Below are 17649 nucleotides of genomic sequence, written 5' to 3' on the forward strand. Positions count from 1 at the left end.
AGCGTTTTTGCCATAGTCACATGCTGCTGTTATGCTTACACACACACAAACATATTTGTTTACAGAAAAAATAACGCCAAAGGAGGACGTGTGTGTGTATGTTTGTACGCGCATTCATATGCAAAAATGTTGCCGTTGCCTTTCACCTTTACAGTTTGTTGTCGCAAATGTTATGCCACGCTTGATTAGGCACTTAATGTGCCAAAGGGGGAGGGCGGAAATCAACACACGCCGGTGTGTGTGGTAGAAAGTGTGGAGTGATGCGTGAAAGCAGCTGAGCCGGTGAGCTGCTGGAAGTGTCAACGCGTCGTGTCCTTGACTTTGTTGCACATATACATATATGCAGGGATATGTGATTGTATGTGTGTTTTTGCTTGCCTGCTGCCACAATTCGGTTCAATGCGCGCTCGCACTGCCGTTCTTTGTCTTCGCACCGACCTTTATACACAAGCCGTTGACTGAGTGAGGCATTCAGGTGTGGCTAATAGGCAGCCATTTAACATTCAATCACGGATATAATAGTAGGCATGCATCACTCTGTTGTTTTTGTTTGGTTTGCGTGTATTCAATTTGAGAACAAATTTTTTTTTTAAATTTATTTTATGAGAAAATCGCTGCTTTGTGAGCGGTTTTTGGAAATTTCTTTGTAGTTAATCTAAAAATTAATTATTATTTTTTTAATTTAATTTTAACTTTCTTATATATTTTGATATTTATTTAAACTCGTACCGCATATACAGATTCTGGCTAGAATATATAACCTTATATATTAGGTTATAAAAGATTTATTCAATTTTATAATTTATTATTGCAGAATATGTCGAATTTTCAACAGAATAATCTGTGTTTGGTGCATGTGTGATTGAAGAAGAAAAGTACCGATTACATCCATTTTTGATAAGAAACCTTAAAACAGTCAAGCAACATTTTTGCACTTTATGTTATTTCGTTGTCTATTTGAAGTAGAAGAAAACCAAACAGAGGCACGAAATAGTTTTTTTCGCTGAACAGATACCAATCTGAAAATTTTGAAATAAAATTAGCATTATATGACCATTATCAGAAAATAATAAGAGTTTTTAAATTTTACGGGTTTAGAGAGGCCTATTGTCAAAATTTTTCCTACAACTGACATTGGGTTATCGATATATAATTCGATATATTTTTTGATATTTGCTTTATCGTTGTTATAATTCAATTTCTTTACTGCTATGTGAATTGTCGATATTAGGTTTCGATATCCTTGCTGGAATTGGATAATGCATTTCAAAAAATCTAACGGTAAAAATTTTATCGATTTAACTTTTCAATATTTGAATTATCGATATTGCATTTTCAAAAAAGTTTCTGTAAATATTTTATCGATTTCATTTTTCGATATTTGAATTATCATTATTGCATTGCATTCAAAATATTTTTATGAAATATGGGTTGTCGATATTTAAGTTCATTATTTTTGTTCGTATTTGAGCTATGGATATTTTATTCGGATACATTTGTTGATATTTGAGTCATCGATATTATGTTTCAATATCCTTCTTGGCATTTGAATTATCGATATAACGTTTCAACATATGTTACATTATGCAATATAGCTGGTTATATATACATATGTATATATTGATGTTTGAGTTATCGAAATTATGTTTATCGGTATGTTATGGTAATCGATATTATATTTCGATATATGCATATTTTTGTATAAAATTTTCCGATATCATGTGGCGATATATTTTTTCATATTTATGTTATTGACTCATGAATCGATAATTTTGGTTGCATTGGAGTTGTCGACATTCGTTTTGACACATAATCTAACGGTGACATAAGTATTTCATTTTCTTTATTGACATATGAGATATTATATTATGGTATCGTTATTAGCACGAGAGTAATCGTAATCGCATTTGAAATCGATATTGCTGTTACTTGTTTAGTTTTCGGTATCTTGATTTTTTTCACAGATCGATATATTTTTTGGTATATAGTTATCGATATTCTTTTCCGATGTCTTCGAAACTTTATTGATATTAAGCTATCGATATTGTAATTTGTTAAGTTGCTTGGTATATAATTTATCGATATCATATTTCGACAAAGTTATTGGTACATGAGTTATCGATGTTAATAAGGTTTAATAATTCGATTCGGTATACATTATTTTTTGGTACGTAGTTATCGATATTTTTTTCGATATCTTCGAATCTTTGTTCGTATTGAGTTATCGATACTTTAATTTGTTATATTTAATGGTATATGATTTATCGATATCATATTTCGACAAAAGTTATCGGTATATGATTTATCGATGTTTAAATTATCGATAAATTTCATCGAAATTTTTAGATTTGAACTGTTGATAAATTATGTATTTTGTGTTATTGATTATTTAATCATATACTTCATACTAAGTATTTTCTCTGACAGTATGTCTAATGACGCTCAAGTTTCTTACTTCGAAATCAGTTTGATCTTATAAGTTGCAGATAATTTCTAATAGCTAACTGTACCTTTTCGGTACCTTTTCTGAGGGTCCCGAGTTTTCGTTTTCGACCTCATTGAACTAACTTGTATCTCTTTTTCATAGTGTAAATACCTAATTTCTTATTGTTAATGCTGGTTTAAGATGTGAATATAAGCATAGATTTCTCTCTAGAAGCATGACAATGAGAGTTTATATATATCCCCTTTTTTTGAAACAAAGTCGTATATACATATTCCATTAAACTAAACTTCATTAACTCTACCTTATTATTAAATATTATTATAAATTATTAACCTATTAATTACAAGTATTATATCCGTATATTATACAATTATATACATTTTTATATTTAATTATCTTCCTTTTTTTGCTTCTTCTTTCTTCAGAGTTGGCAAAAAGTCGATTTAAATACAGCTGTGTTTCCGCCCGACATCACACCGCTGATACTGGCTGCTCATAAGAACAATTTTGAGATTTTAAAAATTTTGTTGGATCGTGGCGCTGCCGTGCCGGTGCCACATGATATACGGTGTGTATGAGTAACCTTGTGGTAAAAGACACAATGCTGCAGTTTATAAAAATAAATTTAAAAAATATCTGTTTTTCGTATTAATTAACATTTTCCTTCTTTATTATAATTTCATTTCAGCTGCGGCTGTGATGAGTGCGTACGTTTGTCCAACGAAGATTCGCTGCGTCATTCTTTGTCACGTGTCAATATTTATAAGGCTTTGGCGAGTCCATCACTCATTTGCCTCACCTCCAGTGATCCATTACTCACGGCATTCCAACTTTCATGGGAATTGCGAAATTTAGCTTTTACGGAACAGGTTAGTTAATAACACTGGGAAGGAGTTTTATGCGAAAGACAGTAGTAGATAAATTGAAACTTAAAGGAAAAAAAGTATTAGAAATATATTATTATTTAAAATTTGTTATTATTAATGTTAATTGTTTTTTGATACTTTTTGCAAATTGCTTTGTTTTTATATTTATGTATATTAAAGTTTGTTATTCAGTTACCAAATATTCGAAACTCCTTATATTCTTGTTGTTTTAGGAATGCAAAGCCGAGTATATGGAGTTGCGTCGTCAGTGCCAAAAATTCGCTGTTGATCTGCTGGATCAAACACGTACCTCGAATGAGCTGGCCATTATACTCAACTATGATCCCCAGATATCTACATATGAGCCTGGTGATCGCATGAGCTTGAATCGTTTAGAACAAGCCATTATGTATAAGCAAAAGAAGGTGAGTGGGAGAGGAAAAAATGAGCTTGAAATACATTATATATATTTTTTTGATATTTTGAACTGAGTTAAAGTTAGGCAATAAGCAGTTTTATAGTTTTATTCTTGGTCAGTGCTACTGCTTTACCTTCCGATGGGCAATAAAATATCCATTCTAACTACTTTTCAGAAACACTTGCCTCCGTTTGGCAATTTAAGTTTCTTAATCCATATTAAGTCTTGCAGGTAGTGGTTATATAATTAATTACCCGATAGCCTGAATCCTTCTTCTTCGGAAATCCAACAGTATGTGCGTTGGTGTCTCTGCTTTTAGTCACAGAAGAGACACGCATCCGTTAAGTAGTACCCTTAACTATGTAGATGGCAACGCAACCTGCAGTGGCGTGTAAATATCCTACAAGTTGCCTTTATTAGTTTTTTGGTAGAGCGACTAGTTTCTTGAACCTTATAATATCGAACTCTCTTCGAAACAACTTCAAAACTGTCGAAGCAAAAGCACTTGTTGCCAGTTGCGTTCTACTGATACTTTACTCTATCCGTTTCAATCCTATCTGTTTGATTGCCGCAGCTACCTTCGTCTGCAGATCGGCTAGCTCATTTCCATTGATGCCTCTGTGCCTCGAGAACCATGCTAGAAGCATATAGTTTTCAGTGGCAACTCCGTTAACATTTTTGTGCACCCCAGTAACATTGTTGATTTGACTTCAAAGGACGAAATTGCTTGAAGTGCCGCCTGACTATCACTGAACAGTACAATTCGTTCCCCTGTTTTTCTCTAGAATAAGCTCTGCAAAGCTGCTAATGATGTAGAGCTCAGCTTGAAACAAGCTTGGAGATTTGGTATAGACCTCAGCTTGAAAAAAATATTGGAAGCTTCTTCTGATAAGAGGCACGTGGTACCGTTATACTAATCTCTTCAATTTTGTATACCATTGCATTGTGCTCCTACTTGGAATGAGGTGCTCTTCAAGGATAGAGTCCTCTAATTCACTTCTTCTGCTCAATGAAGCTTCATAAGGTTAACCTTTAAGTGAAAGGCCATGAGCTCATTCAGCATACATATCTCCTATATTTTAGCCTTTATGTACGGAAAATTCCGTTTATGTAATCTACTAAGGCTTCAGACGCCAAATTTTTATAGAAAATTATTCATAGTTGCGAAATGAAATGTAAAGTCATTGCTTGGCATGATGGTCGTGGGTTGCCTGTCTACTCTTTTTACAACTGAAACTCTGATTTTCGGAAAATTTTGCTCTGAAATCATTGTATGTTCTATCAAGTCACGTAGAATGCAAAACAACGTTTCATCAAAAAAATCGAAATTGAGTTTTTTATTGCTTTTGATTCACTACATCATATTACAAATATGTAGCATTAAATTTTCAGCTTCCACTGTCATATATAATCAACCAGCATATAACCAATATATAAAACCATTTTTTAATCGTCGTTTTTCCTCATTAAATCATATAACATATACATATGTACGAGTATCATTAAGTTTTCAGCTTCCACTGTCAGATATAACCAATACATAACCAATATATAACCAATATATAACAATTTTTTACCCAAAACTCTAATTTTGTTTGAATATACATAAGTGTTTTCTATTCCTGTGCCTCACTACATCATACCACACACATATATGTATGTAGCATTAAATTTTCAGCATCCGCTGTCAGATATAACCAATACATAACCAACATATAACCAATATATAACCAATATATAACCACTTTATAACCAAAACTCAAATTTTGTTTATAATAATTTTTTATTATAATTTTTTTTAATTGTTTGTACATAATTTTTTCTTCGCCTGTCAACTTATGAAAAGTGATGTTACGTTATTTTGCATTTTAGGTGGCGATACGAGTATGTACATATGTATTTCCAGCGCTCTGAGTTTAATCCCTTTTTATATATTTTTTTTAATAAATTCTTACTTAAAAAAAAATTTTAAATTTAATCAACTTTCTTCTGCTCTCCTTTCAGTTTGTTGCCCACTCGAATATCCAGCAATTGCTCTCCGCCATTTGGTACGATGGCTTGCCCGGTTTTAGGCGTAAAACGGTGCTCGAAAAGTTCTGGTGCATCGTACAAGTGGCTGTGCTCTTTCCCGTCTATTGTATGGTCTACATGTTTGCGCCTAACTGTCGTACCGGTATTTTGATGCGTAAACCGTTCATGAAGTTTCTCATACACGCCTCGTCCTATCTGTTCTTCCTGTGTAAGTATGCGGAGTTCAAGACTTGCTGAGCAAGAAATTCGTAATTGTGTGGGTGTGAAGATATGTTTGGGAGAAAGTGTAGATTGCTTAAGTGTGTGTGTGAAACTACTCGAAAGCTCAAGAATGCTACTGTATGCACACACAAATAACTACTGACTCTCATGTGCCGTTATGCACATGCTGTTATTAGAGTCTCTGCCCAAGCAAAGGAGTAGCTGTTAATTTGTAGCGAGGCAGGCATACCTCTAAGTGAGGCCTTTGTGAGTTCTAAGCGCTGTAGGCTGTAGCTACTCTTTGAGCTACATTGATACTGAAGAAACTTCAAATTTTTGTTAAATAAGCGGCAACATGGCGTAATCTTGCTGATCTAAGCGGCTTGCCTATGTAGCATGAAGACGTAGTACTTAAGAGTTGCATAAAATCATTGCAGTCAGTGGCTTTTAATGTCAGGAATAAGATTTGAAATCGGGTTAGAGTTTGAAGCTTATGTTAGAGTGAGTAAATAAGAAGAAACTAGCATCTTTCGCCTTTCGTACATATGTGTCTCTACGTCAGTATGTGTGCCTGAAACACACCTCTAGAATATCAGTCAAGAGTTTAGCTGCGAAATACCAACACACTAAGCGCTTTCATCTGCTGTCATTTTATTTCGTGCATTAGCAAGACATTTCCTCCCGAATCTTAAACGCTCACTCTCTCTTTTTCACACTACCTTCCTCACTACCTTCGTCACTTCTATCTCCTTCTCTTCATTTTCACCCAAATCTTAAACGCTTACGCTCTTTTCTGCACTGTTCCTTTCTCACTCTCGTTTTCACTCATCTTTCATCACTTTTCTTCTCTCTCTCTCTTTTTCTGACAGCTGTCATCGCTTTTCGTGCGCCTCAAGCGCAATGCGTGCAAATCACTAATCTTTCCAGTCCATTAAGCTTGCTGTTGATGGCATATTTGCTGCTTGTCATTTTTGTTAATAGTTTGAGCCGCTTATGAGTGGGTGAAATGGACATTTCACCTAACGGTTATTAGCACTTGTCTGGTCAAAAGTAATTTGCTGTTGTCACGTCAAATCGTTATCGTGATTTCTCAGCATGCTTTTCTATTAAAGATTGAGAGAAGAACATTTTTTTAATTTTTTTATGGTTATATAATATTATTCTAAGTGCAAATATGCTTTTGGGTATTAAGAGTTCTAAGGAAAAATATTTTGGGAAGCTTTATGGCAAAGAAAAGATTTTAGAAAGCATTAATGCAGAAATTTGTAAAACAGGCTGTAAGCTTTAATACGCTTAGTGTTTATGGTACATTTCAAGTATTCCATTTGCTAATCTCTTGAAAAAGTTAATACTAACGGTAAAGAGTGATTCAAAGTTCATTTCTTCGAAATACTTAAAAAAAAAAAAATTAAAACTACGCTCGTGGAGCGAATCGCGTTTAAAGTAGATCCCTTAAATACCTTTCATTTGATATCCATATAGCAATACCATATTTATTTTATTTATTTGTGCTGGCAACCCTACGATAATTTTTTCAACACAAAATCTTACAAAAGCATGTTTGGGATGATAAGAACATTAAAATAATTATTTTAGATTGTAAATTTAATGAACTGATTTTAATATATATTTTTTTAAACAAAATTTTAAATTATTGGCAACCCTGAAAAGAATTATTTTGAATTTTGAGCTTTTTTGAAGCTGTATAGCCAGATAATCGGAAAAAGTAATTTATTTTATTAATTTATTGGATCAAAAATTTAAGCAGGTGGCAACCCTTGTAAAATATATCCCCCCACTGTAAATTTCAGGAAATCATAATTATATTTTATCATAAATCATAAGTACAGATTGTTAAAATAAAAGCTTTTTATAATGAATTTAAAAGCATACAAAATTTCAAATATTTGGCAACCCTTTTAAAAATAATTTTGAATTTTGAGCCGTTTTAAAGCTGTTTCGCTGAAAATTGTTTTACAATAATTCATGAATATATTTATTTAAAGTATACAAATTTTATTTTAAATATCATAAACGTAATATAATTTGTCATAAATATCATAAATAATAGCTTTTTTATTACGAACTTAAAAGCATACAAAATTACAAACATTTGGCAACCCTTTGGAATATTTTTTTGAATATATTGAAATAATGTCTTTTTAAATTTTATTAAATTAATGAAAAAAATAAAACAGATAGAAAACATCAATATATTTGGCAATTTTTTTCAACAAATTATTTTAAATATAATATATCATGAACATTAAGAAAATATATTGAAATAATAGCTTTTATAATCATTTATAAATTATTTTAAATTTCTTTTATTAATAATATTTCATTAATTGCATAAAAGGATCGAAAATTTAGGCAGGTGGCAACCCTTAAAAAATATATTTTCAATTGTAAACTTTCATAAAACATATGTAAGTACAATATATCATCAATGACAAAGACTTTGAAATAATAGATTTATTTTAAAAACTTAAAAGCATAAAAAATTTGAAACATGTGGCAACTTTTCAGAAAATTATTTTGAATTTTTAGCATTTTTAAAGCTTTGTGGCTTTAAGGCCATTTTGTATTAATTCGTTTATTTTATTTATTGAATGAAACCAAATTTTAAACAGATGGCAACATTTATAACAAATATATACAATCCAAGCCGCAACCTCTTTGTTGTGAAACCTATAATTTAATAATTCGTTTATTTTTAAATTTATTTTTATTTCTTTATTTGAGTATATTACAAATATTTTTAAGGTGGCAGCCCTCCAGGAAAAAAATTTTTAACTGCAATATTTCAGAAACTCCTTGGTTTGATACCCAAATGTGGTCTTTTTGTCTCACACATGTTTTCGTCTCCTACTTTAGTTTTCTAATAGGTGGCAACCTTGCAAATTGGCACAGTTTTGAATTTGGTATTAGTGTTTAAGAGAAGTAAGTTGAAGCACTACGTTAACAAAAATACGAAAATCTGCAGAGGCTCCTTTCTCTAGGATGATGGACCCTAGAACGGAAAACATTTCGGAAAACCGCTTCGAGGTAACTCTCAAGGGCTGAGCACTTTTTGATAGAAGACTCACATACTTGTTGAATTATTTTATTTAGTTTATTACCCATAGTAGATTGTGGTACGAGCTATAGATATCGAGTTTGACTAGGTTAAAAAATAATGTTCAAAGTTTTAAAAACAAAATTGTACATGCGCAGAGTTGCCATATGTAAGAAATTAAAATAGTTGAAATTAAAAAGTATAATAAAGACATAAAGTCTCTCTAAATTACATAATAATGCACAAACGCTTCGAAAATTTATACATGGACAGAGTTGCCAGATGTAAAAGATTAAAGAAAATGAAATAAAAAAGGGTTGCTTTATAAGTAATGGTTGTAATGTTTGTTGAAGTTATAAAATAGTGCTCAAGCGTTACAAAAAATTTATTTATAGAGTTGCCACATGTAAAATATTAAAGTACATGAAATAAAAAAGCCATAAAAGTAATGATAATGAATGATGAAATTAGAAAACAAAGGATGCAAATATTTGCATTTGGACAGAGTTGCCATATGTATATAATTAAAATACATGAAATAGATTAAAGGTCGCCAAACATGCTATAGAGAGAAAGTTTATTAGAAATTAAGTTAAATTAGAAATGAACGCATAAGCGTTTAAAAATTTAATATAACGGCAGAGTTGCCATATGTAAAAAATTAAAAAAATATGAAAAAATAGGGGTGCCATGCAAGTTATAGATAAAAAGGTAGACAAAATTGTAAAACAAGCAAAATAATAAACAAAAGTTTAAAAAATGTGTATTTGGATAGAGTTGCCATATGAAAAAAAATAAACTACATAACATTAAAAAGATTTCTCATACAAGTTACAGGTATAAAGTAAGAGAAAATAAAAAAAATACACCGATGTGCATGAGTAGAGTTGCCATATATAAAATATTAAAATACTTGAAAAAAGTGTTTCCACTTGGGTTTCTATTTAGAGCTAAAACATAAAAAATATAAATGAAAAGTTTGACTATAGAATAACGTAGTACTTAAGCAAAATGAAGAAGTATGTTTGAACGGAGTTGCCAACTATTTTAATTTAATATTTAAGTGAAAATAATCTAATGAACCCAAAGCAGTTCTCTGTAGATCTTCGAAACAAATTTGGTTTTAAATTTATATTTTACTCAGTATAGTTGCCACTTTTTCCAAGTTGAAAGTGAATTACAGAAAAAGCAGATTGGAAGAGTTCCAGGAAGTAGGCAATTTTACTACTTTAAACACGAGACTCGTTTGAAGGCACGAAAACTTATTACTGATTGCTTAATTCAACTTAACTTTTCACATTTCGAGCAAAATATGCCACTGCGTGGCACATACCATCCCCAGTAATGACAACTGAGTCAAATAGTATTTGTCAAACATTTAGAAACCCATTTATGAACATTATCTCATCGAGTCAAACAGAAAGCGGCAATAATAAATACTTCAGTGGCTGAAGTAAATACCCACTGGATTGTGGCTGCGAGCTACAACACCAACAATGAAGTAGCACCAAAATAAGAAATGAAAGACGGCAACCAGCAACAATGAGCTTATTGTAGATAAAAGTGCCAGGAAGCGGAAGCCAGTGGTCACTGTGGCAGGAGTAGAACAAAATCGAATTATATTTATAGACTTATGTGTCGTTACTCGTGCGTATTACAACGTGTCTGTGGTGGTGTGTGTGTGCGTGTATGAGATTGTAACGGAGTGCTTTTAGTGTGACGACTACAAGCGCTTGACAGCCGCAACAAATAAGCAGTTATCAAAGCCATACAATGCGCAGACATGTTGGCAGCATGAAAAGATTCCCGGCAATATTTTTCAATTTCTCAATTTATCTTCTCTCTGCCTTTCAGCCATTTCGGTTGCACTTTTTCAAACAAAACGATTTTTTCTCTCTTTACTTTTTGTTATAATTTTCTGCTTTCAACATTCTGCTGACTGCTGCACTTGCTTCGCACGTCCAACACTGTCCACTGTCCTTGAATGCAACGCTGTGCCGGCGCGCCGTTACCCCGTTGCGCTTGTCAACCACACACATACACTTTGATACACACAAACACCTCCTTTGGCAAACAGTCATACTAATCCTGGTGTCGCAACGTGCCGACGACGATGTCATCCGTCTTTTCGGCACCGAACGCATGCGGCAAACGTTGGCCGAAGAACAGCTGCGTCAGCGTGGCAAAGCACCGACTAAGCTGGAGCTGTTGGTCGTCTTCTATGTGTTCGGCTTCATGTGGGAGGAGGTGCAGGAGATATTTACGGTGGGCATGAAGAGCTACTTGCGGAATATGTGGAACTTCATTGATTTTCTGCGCAACAGTTTGTACGTGAGCGTCATGTGTTTGAGGTAAGCATGAGCGGTGGATATAAAAATACCATTGAAACTGAAAAAAGTTTAAATAAAAAAATAACCAATGAATAGCATAGTGAATATAAAATAAAGACCAAGGCGTAGATAATATAAATTTGATACTACCAAAAAAATATATCATATTTCATGTTCCATCCGAATGATTCCAAAAATATTCCTGGTAGTATAGAGTTCGATCTGAGAAATTCGCAACTTTCCCGCAATTCCGGAGTTCCATTCGACTGATTCCAATAATATTCGTGGAAGTCTGGAGTTCCATCCGAGTTATTCCAAAAACATCCGTGCAAATCCGGATTTCCATCCGAGCGATTCCAGAAATATTCCTGGAAGTCTTGGAGTTCCATCTGAGGAATTCGAAACTTTTCCACAATTCCGGAGTTCCATTCTACCGATTCCAATAATATTATTTAAAGTCCGGAATTCCGGAGCTCCATCCAAGTGATTCCAAAAACATCCATGCAAATCCGAAGTTCCATCCGAGTAATACCAAAAATATTCCTAGAAGTCTTGGAGTTCCATCTGTGGAATTCCAAAAATATTCCCGCAATCCCGGAGTTCCATTCGAGTGATTCCAATAATATTCCTGGAAGTCCGGATTTCCATTCGAGTGATTTCAGTAATATTCCTGCAAATCCGGAACTCCATTCGAGTGATTCAAAAAACAGCCATGCAAATCCGGAGTTTCATCCGAGGGATTCCAAAAATATGCCTGGAAGTCTGGAGTTCTTTCTAAGTGGTTACAGTGCTTTTCATGTTCAATGAAACATAAGCAGCGCTTGGTTCAGTCCAACGCAATAAAAATAACTTTTTAGGAAATTTAAATTTATAGACTAGAGTAAAAATATTTCAACTGGTTCACTTTCTAAAAGATGGAATATCTTAGATAAAAAAAAAAAACAATATATTTAACTAAATTTATAGATCTTCCGAACCATAATTAAAAAAGTCCGTCTATTATCCCAGGTAACTTGTTGGTATTGCAAATATGCCGACTTCTATTCATTTGGACAACGGAAACTCGAATAGACCACCGAATGATACTGGCTGGAAATTCCACAGAAAAGAAGGTCCAATCGAACTTTCTTTACATTGAAAAATCGCCAGATCTGTTTCAGCCATTAGAAGAACTTTTATATGATCCAACAGCTTTCTAGAGTCGACTTCGAATTTGTTTTCCTTCCTAAATTACATCCTCGAACAACTCCAAAAAGAAGAAGCTCCAAACGACCTTCCAAAGCATGGAAACATTTCCAGATGTGTTTCTGCCATTAAACGGACTTCTTATATTACTCCTTTTGGAGTCGACTTCAAATATTTTCTCCTCCTTCCTAAAACATATTTCCGCTTCGTTTTAAGTCAAATAAAGTATTTATTAACCATTTCCTGCTTTCAGAATCCTCGCCTACATACAGCAAACCAGCGAAATCCGCCACGATCCGAAAATGGCCTACGTGCCACGCGAAAAATGGGACGACTACGATCCACAGCTGATCGCTGAGGGTCTACTAGCCGCCGCTAATGTATTCTCAGCACTCAAACTGGTACATCTATTCTCGATCAATCCGCACTTGGGTCCGCTGCAGATCTCACTCGGACGCATGGTTATTGATATTGTGAAATTCTTCTTCATCTACTCTTTGGTGCTGTTCGCCTTCGCTTGTGGCCTCAATCAATTGCTGTGGTATTTCGCTGATTTAGAGAAGAGTAAATGTTATAGCATGCCAGATGGTTCAGCCGACTGGGGTGGTAATGGCGATTCGTGCATGAAGTGGCGACGCTTCGGAAAGTAAGTGAGACAGCGAATGTTGAGTGATTACTTAGTATAACTCTTTAGCGCTCTATGCTTCATTTGATCAACAACATTGAGTTGTTCGAATACGGTTGCCACACAATATTATTTGCTTTGCTCCTTCCTTATCCATCTTTCATCGTCTGCGTTAAGTTTGTTGTAGCATAATATTTCAATCCAAAGACTTCACTCATTTTGGGCTCTTCAGTTCTGTGTAATCCTTCATTTCCTCATCATTCCAGCCGCCATAGATTATTTCCAATTATTCATTACTTAGTCATCACTCACACACAGTTTCTTTCAATATATCTCACATTTGAACTCCATCTTGCAGCCTCTTCGAGTCATCGCAATCACTCTTCTGGGCCAGTTTCGGCATGGTTGGCCTGTCCGATTTCGAGCTGACCGGCATTAAATCATACACACGCTTCTGGGGTCTGCTGATGTTCGGCTCGTACAGCGTCATCAATGTGATTGTATTGTTGAATCTACTCATCGCGATGATGTCCAATTCATATGCCATGATTGATGTAAGTTGAAATTGCTTAAGCGAATGAATGAAATGAACTCGCCGATTGTAGCAGACCGGAGGGACCGCTGACAAACAACAAGACAGAGCGACAAGCGACAACAGACTTTTCACAGAGAAAAATATGTGCAAATGAATAATTTGTAGTTGGAAGCGACTACCAGGAAGTGGGTGGGAATGACGGCCGTTTGTTGAATGACCAAGTTGTTGAATTGATATGTCAGCAAGCTGGTAAGTCACCGTTTTGTCTGCGCTGAACGGACGACGAACAAAGGACGACTGATAAAGGCGTCGTAGTGTCGGTGAAGATGCACGTAAAGATTGAACTGATTACCGCGCCAAACTCCCTTACAATCCTCAAAAGCGAAGACGTGATTGTGTGGCAAAAAGTATGCGCTTCTCACGCAGGCAGAGACCAAACAATTGTCACAAACCGTCTGGTCGGCCGATCACGTACGCGCAATGAAAACGCCAACGGAAGGATGCGTCTGCCTGTAACCAAAAAATAGATTTATTTGTTGGCGCCACAACGCCACTCTTACCATTCAATGCTTGATTTATGCGTGCACTGTTTGTAGGCACAAAAGCTGTAGTTTAAGATTTTTTATCACCTACTTACGTGCTCTACCAAGGCTCAAGCTTTGTCTTCTTACAGGAACACTCGGACACTGAGTGGAAGTTCGCACGCACCAAATTGTGGATGAGTTACTTTGAGGACAGCGCCACTTTGCCGCCACCCTTCAATATAATGCCTTCGGCTAAGTGGCTAATCAGAGTGTTTCGCAAATCGAGCAAGGAGATCGATAAGAAGCGTTCAAAGGTACAGCTAATTAGGCATTAAATGGCCGGATTTGTAATATTTGATACTTATGGGTAATTGTTAATCGCTATTTCGCAGAAACGTCAACTTAAGGATCAGGATAATGCCTATGACAATATAATGCGCTCGTTGGTTTGGCGTTTCATTTCGGCGGAGCATCGCAAATTCGAAGAGAATCCCGTCACCGAGGATGACATTAATGAGCTGAAATGCGAGATATCGACAATGCGCTATGAGATATTGGATGTGTTTGAGAATAGCGGTTTGGATTGCTCGAGCGCGAGCAAGCGTGAGAAACGTAAGTGTAACTGAGAGTTGTAAGTTGTCCGTCTAGCAATCAGAGTGTTTTGCTCTCTTCGAACTCGATGAAATCTGAAATTTATGTAACTTGGAAAGCCTTTGAGGAGTTGATATATAATAAATAAGGTTAAAGAAAATTCGGAGTGTTTCGGAGTTACTCCGAAATTTTCGGAATAGCGAAATTTTGTGTAAAATATCTTAATAAATCAAAACAAATAACTTTTAATTAACATGAACCATTTTGTTTCTAGCATTGGTTTGCTCTTTTCAAAAAGGAAAAGTGAAATTTTTATAACTTGGAAAGATTTTGGAGAGTGAAAATATAATAAATAAGGAAACAGAAAATTCGGAATGATGCGGAGTTTTTAGAATCCTTAGAAGTACCGAAATATTTTGTAAAATATCTTTATAAATCAAAACAAATAATTTTTAATTGACGTAAACCATTCTGTATCTACCATTCGGAATGTTTTGCTCTCTTCAAAATCGCTGAAAAATTAAATTTATATAATTTGGAAAGACTTTGAAGGGTTAAAATATAATAAATAAGGTAACAAAAGATTCGGAGTGTTTCGGAGTTATTCCGAAATTTTCGGAGTTGCGAAATATTGTAAAAACTACCTTTATAAATCAAAAAACAAATATATTTTTTAAAGCATACAATTTTGTATAACTATTTTCAACATACATACATATGTACATATACTACTTGCAGCGTCACGTGCCAAGCGCAACAAAGTGTGGGAGCGTCGTCTCATGAAGGGCTTCCAGGTTGCGCCAGTGCAAGTCGTCTACGCCGAAGATGCCAACTTCAATGTGAATGGCGAAGGCGAAATCAACGAAATCAAAATCGAAAAGAGCCCTCGCGCGATCCCAATGAAACACCGCTCGAACGTTTCCGTCGTGTGGCACGCACTGTGGCCGCGCAATCGGCAACACACAAATGGACCGTGGTGCTGCGTGGTGTGACCAAGAATTCACAGATTGGACGCTGCAGCAACTATCACGATGCGGACAATTTGCAACATCTTGGCAAGGCGATTGAAGAGGCGAAGCGGTAAGTTAGTGAAATAATCACGTACGAATTGAAACTAAAATCCTTTACACTTGCTGCACAGCCTCATCATGCTCAGTCCCACCTTTTCACGTACAGGCATTGAGTCGCCAATACCGATCGAGTTCGAGGATGAGAAGACCTCAACACTACTAGATTTGCTCAATAAGATAAGTGAAGAGATCGATGATCACTATGATACACCACACGGCCGAACGGCTGAGATGAAAAAGCGCGAATTACTACGTGCCTTCCACCAACAACAAGCACCCAGCTATAAAGAGCAAACATTTTTGAAGCAAAACAAGCCGTCGAAATTGCAACCAGCGGAGCAACCACCGCTGACACGTGCCAAGACCGCGCCGGAAATAGAGCTCAATAAGGCCGGCAAACCACCGGCTTATAGCAATAACAAGGTGAACAGCAATAGCGGCAAGCAACCTAACAAGCCCACCAACGAATTGTCACTCTCCGCCTCATCTTTAGTCAAGCAGCAACAGTCCACGAAAGCGCCTGCACCAAAAGCGCAAGCACCTGGCAAAGCAATTAGCGCGACTACTAGTGGACCCAGCGGTTCGTTGAAGAAAGCAACTGCACCACAAGCGCCACCTAGCTATGTACACAGCAATGTAAGCAAAAGCAGCGGCGCAATTGAAAGAACCGGCAGTCGTCACACGCCATTTTCTGTAGAGTTCGGTTACAATGGACGTCGACCCGGCTACACTGGACCTACCGGTAATACCAACTCCTTCGACATCGATGTGGTCGATTTGGATGATATGGATACGGATAGCGAACAGTACTTCCACACCAATGCTGACAATGTCTCCGACGTCAGTTCGGTGGTCAACGTTAGTCCTATGCAGCTGGCCGGTGGCGCAAGGCCAAAGGAACAGCGTGCCGAGCTAACGCGCGGTTTTAGCATCGAAAATGAGAAGCAGCCGAAGACCACAAGACAGCAGTCGGCGGGTGGTAATAATAATAGTGGTAGCGGTCAACGTGCGCCACCACCGCCGGTGGATCGTAATGGCAAGCAGTGGATGTAAGCGTTAGCGTATTTCGCTTCAAATTGCTATGATATTTGGCTGAAATTTGTGAGAAATCTTTAAATAAATATATAAAGGAAATAAATAACCGAAAACAACTCAATTCAACACTTAAAATACAACACCACCGCTGTGTCGTTGTCAACACTGAACATTGTGTGCCTTCTTCCGCATTAGATAGCTAAGAACGATGATACTCTCAGCCGTGCAGTTGAATTTTATGAAGTGAAACTTGCTGTTGCAATTAAAAGCAAATGTTTGTTAACAAAATGCAATAATAAATTGTTATTTAAATATCAAGAAAACAATAAATATCGCCTTTTATTTCAACATAGATTTCCAATTAATATTATTTACATAACAAAGTTGCGTATACGCACTGCTGCCTGCTGATTGCAGCTCAAACCAAAATATAGCGAGAACTAATTTAATTTCTTATTGTCACCTATGCTAAATAAATAGCAGCTACTTTTATACAGCAAATATTTGAGGTAATTATTTAGAGCAAATATTTAGAAATAACACTAGTGAGATTATTAGCTAGCTGAGGCAATTGCTACATACATATCTAAACATAAATAGTTTTGCATACATATAAATTTCAGTAAGAAGACTTGATATAAATAACATTGAAACTAAATTACATATTTGAGCAATTCACAACCTGTCGTAAAGCATTGTAAAATCGTAAAATTATAATAAAACAAGTGTAAAAA

General features: G+C 35.5%; 1 protein-coding gene across 1 annotated transcript in view; it reads left to right on the forward strand.

Moving 5' to 3' along the window:
- LOC126756491 (transient-receptor-potential-like protein) overlaps positions 1 to 17245 on the forward strand; it is a 48197-nt gene extending 30952 nt beyond the window's left edge. The window contains 12 exon segments of the mRNA XM_050469576.1: positions 2872 to 3014; positions 3135 to 3315; positions 3546 to 3737; positions 5735 to 5969; positions 11098 to 11371; positions 12789 to 13181; positions 13519 to 13714; positions 14369 to 14533; positions 14612 to 14831; positions 15549 to 15689; positions 15692 to 15890; positions 15952 to 17245. Of these exon segments, the coding sequence (XP_050325533.1) occupies positions 2872 to 3014; positions 3135 to 3315; positions 3546 to 3737; positions 5735 to 5969; positions 11098 to 11371; positions 12789 to 13181; positions 13519 to 13714; positions 14369 to 14533; positions 14612 to 14831; positions 15549 to 15689; positions 15692 to 15890; positions 15952 to 16933 (3321 nt within the window). The 3' untranslated portion in view covers positions 16934 to 17245.
- The last annotated feature ends 404 nt before the right edge of the window (positions 17246 to 17649 follow it).

Source organism: Bactrocera neohumeralis, chromosome 4 (assembly GCF_024586455.1).
Source record: "Bactrocera neohumeralis isolate Rockhampton chromosome 4, APGP_CSIRO_Bneo_wtdbg2-racon-allhic-juicebox.fasta_v2, whole genome shotgun sequence".
NCBI classification, from domain to species: Eukaryota; Metazoa; Arthropoda; class Insecta; order Diptera; family Tephritidae; genus Bactrocera; species Bactrocera neohumeralis.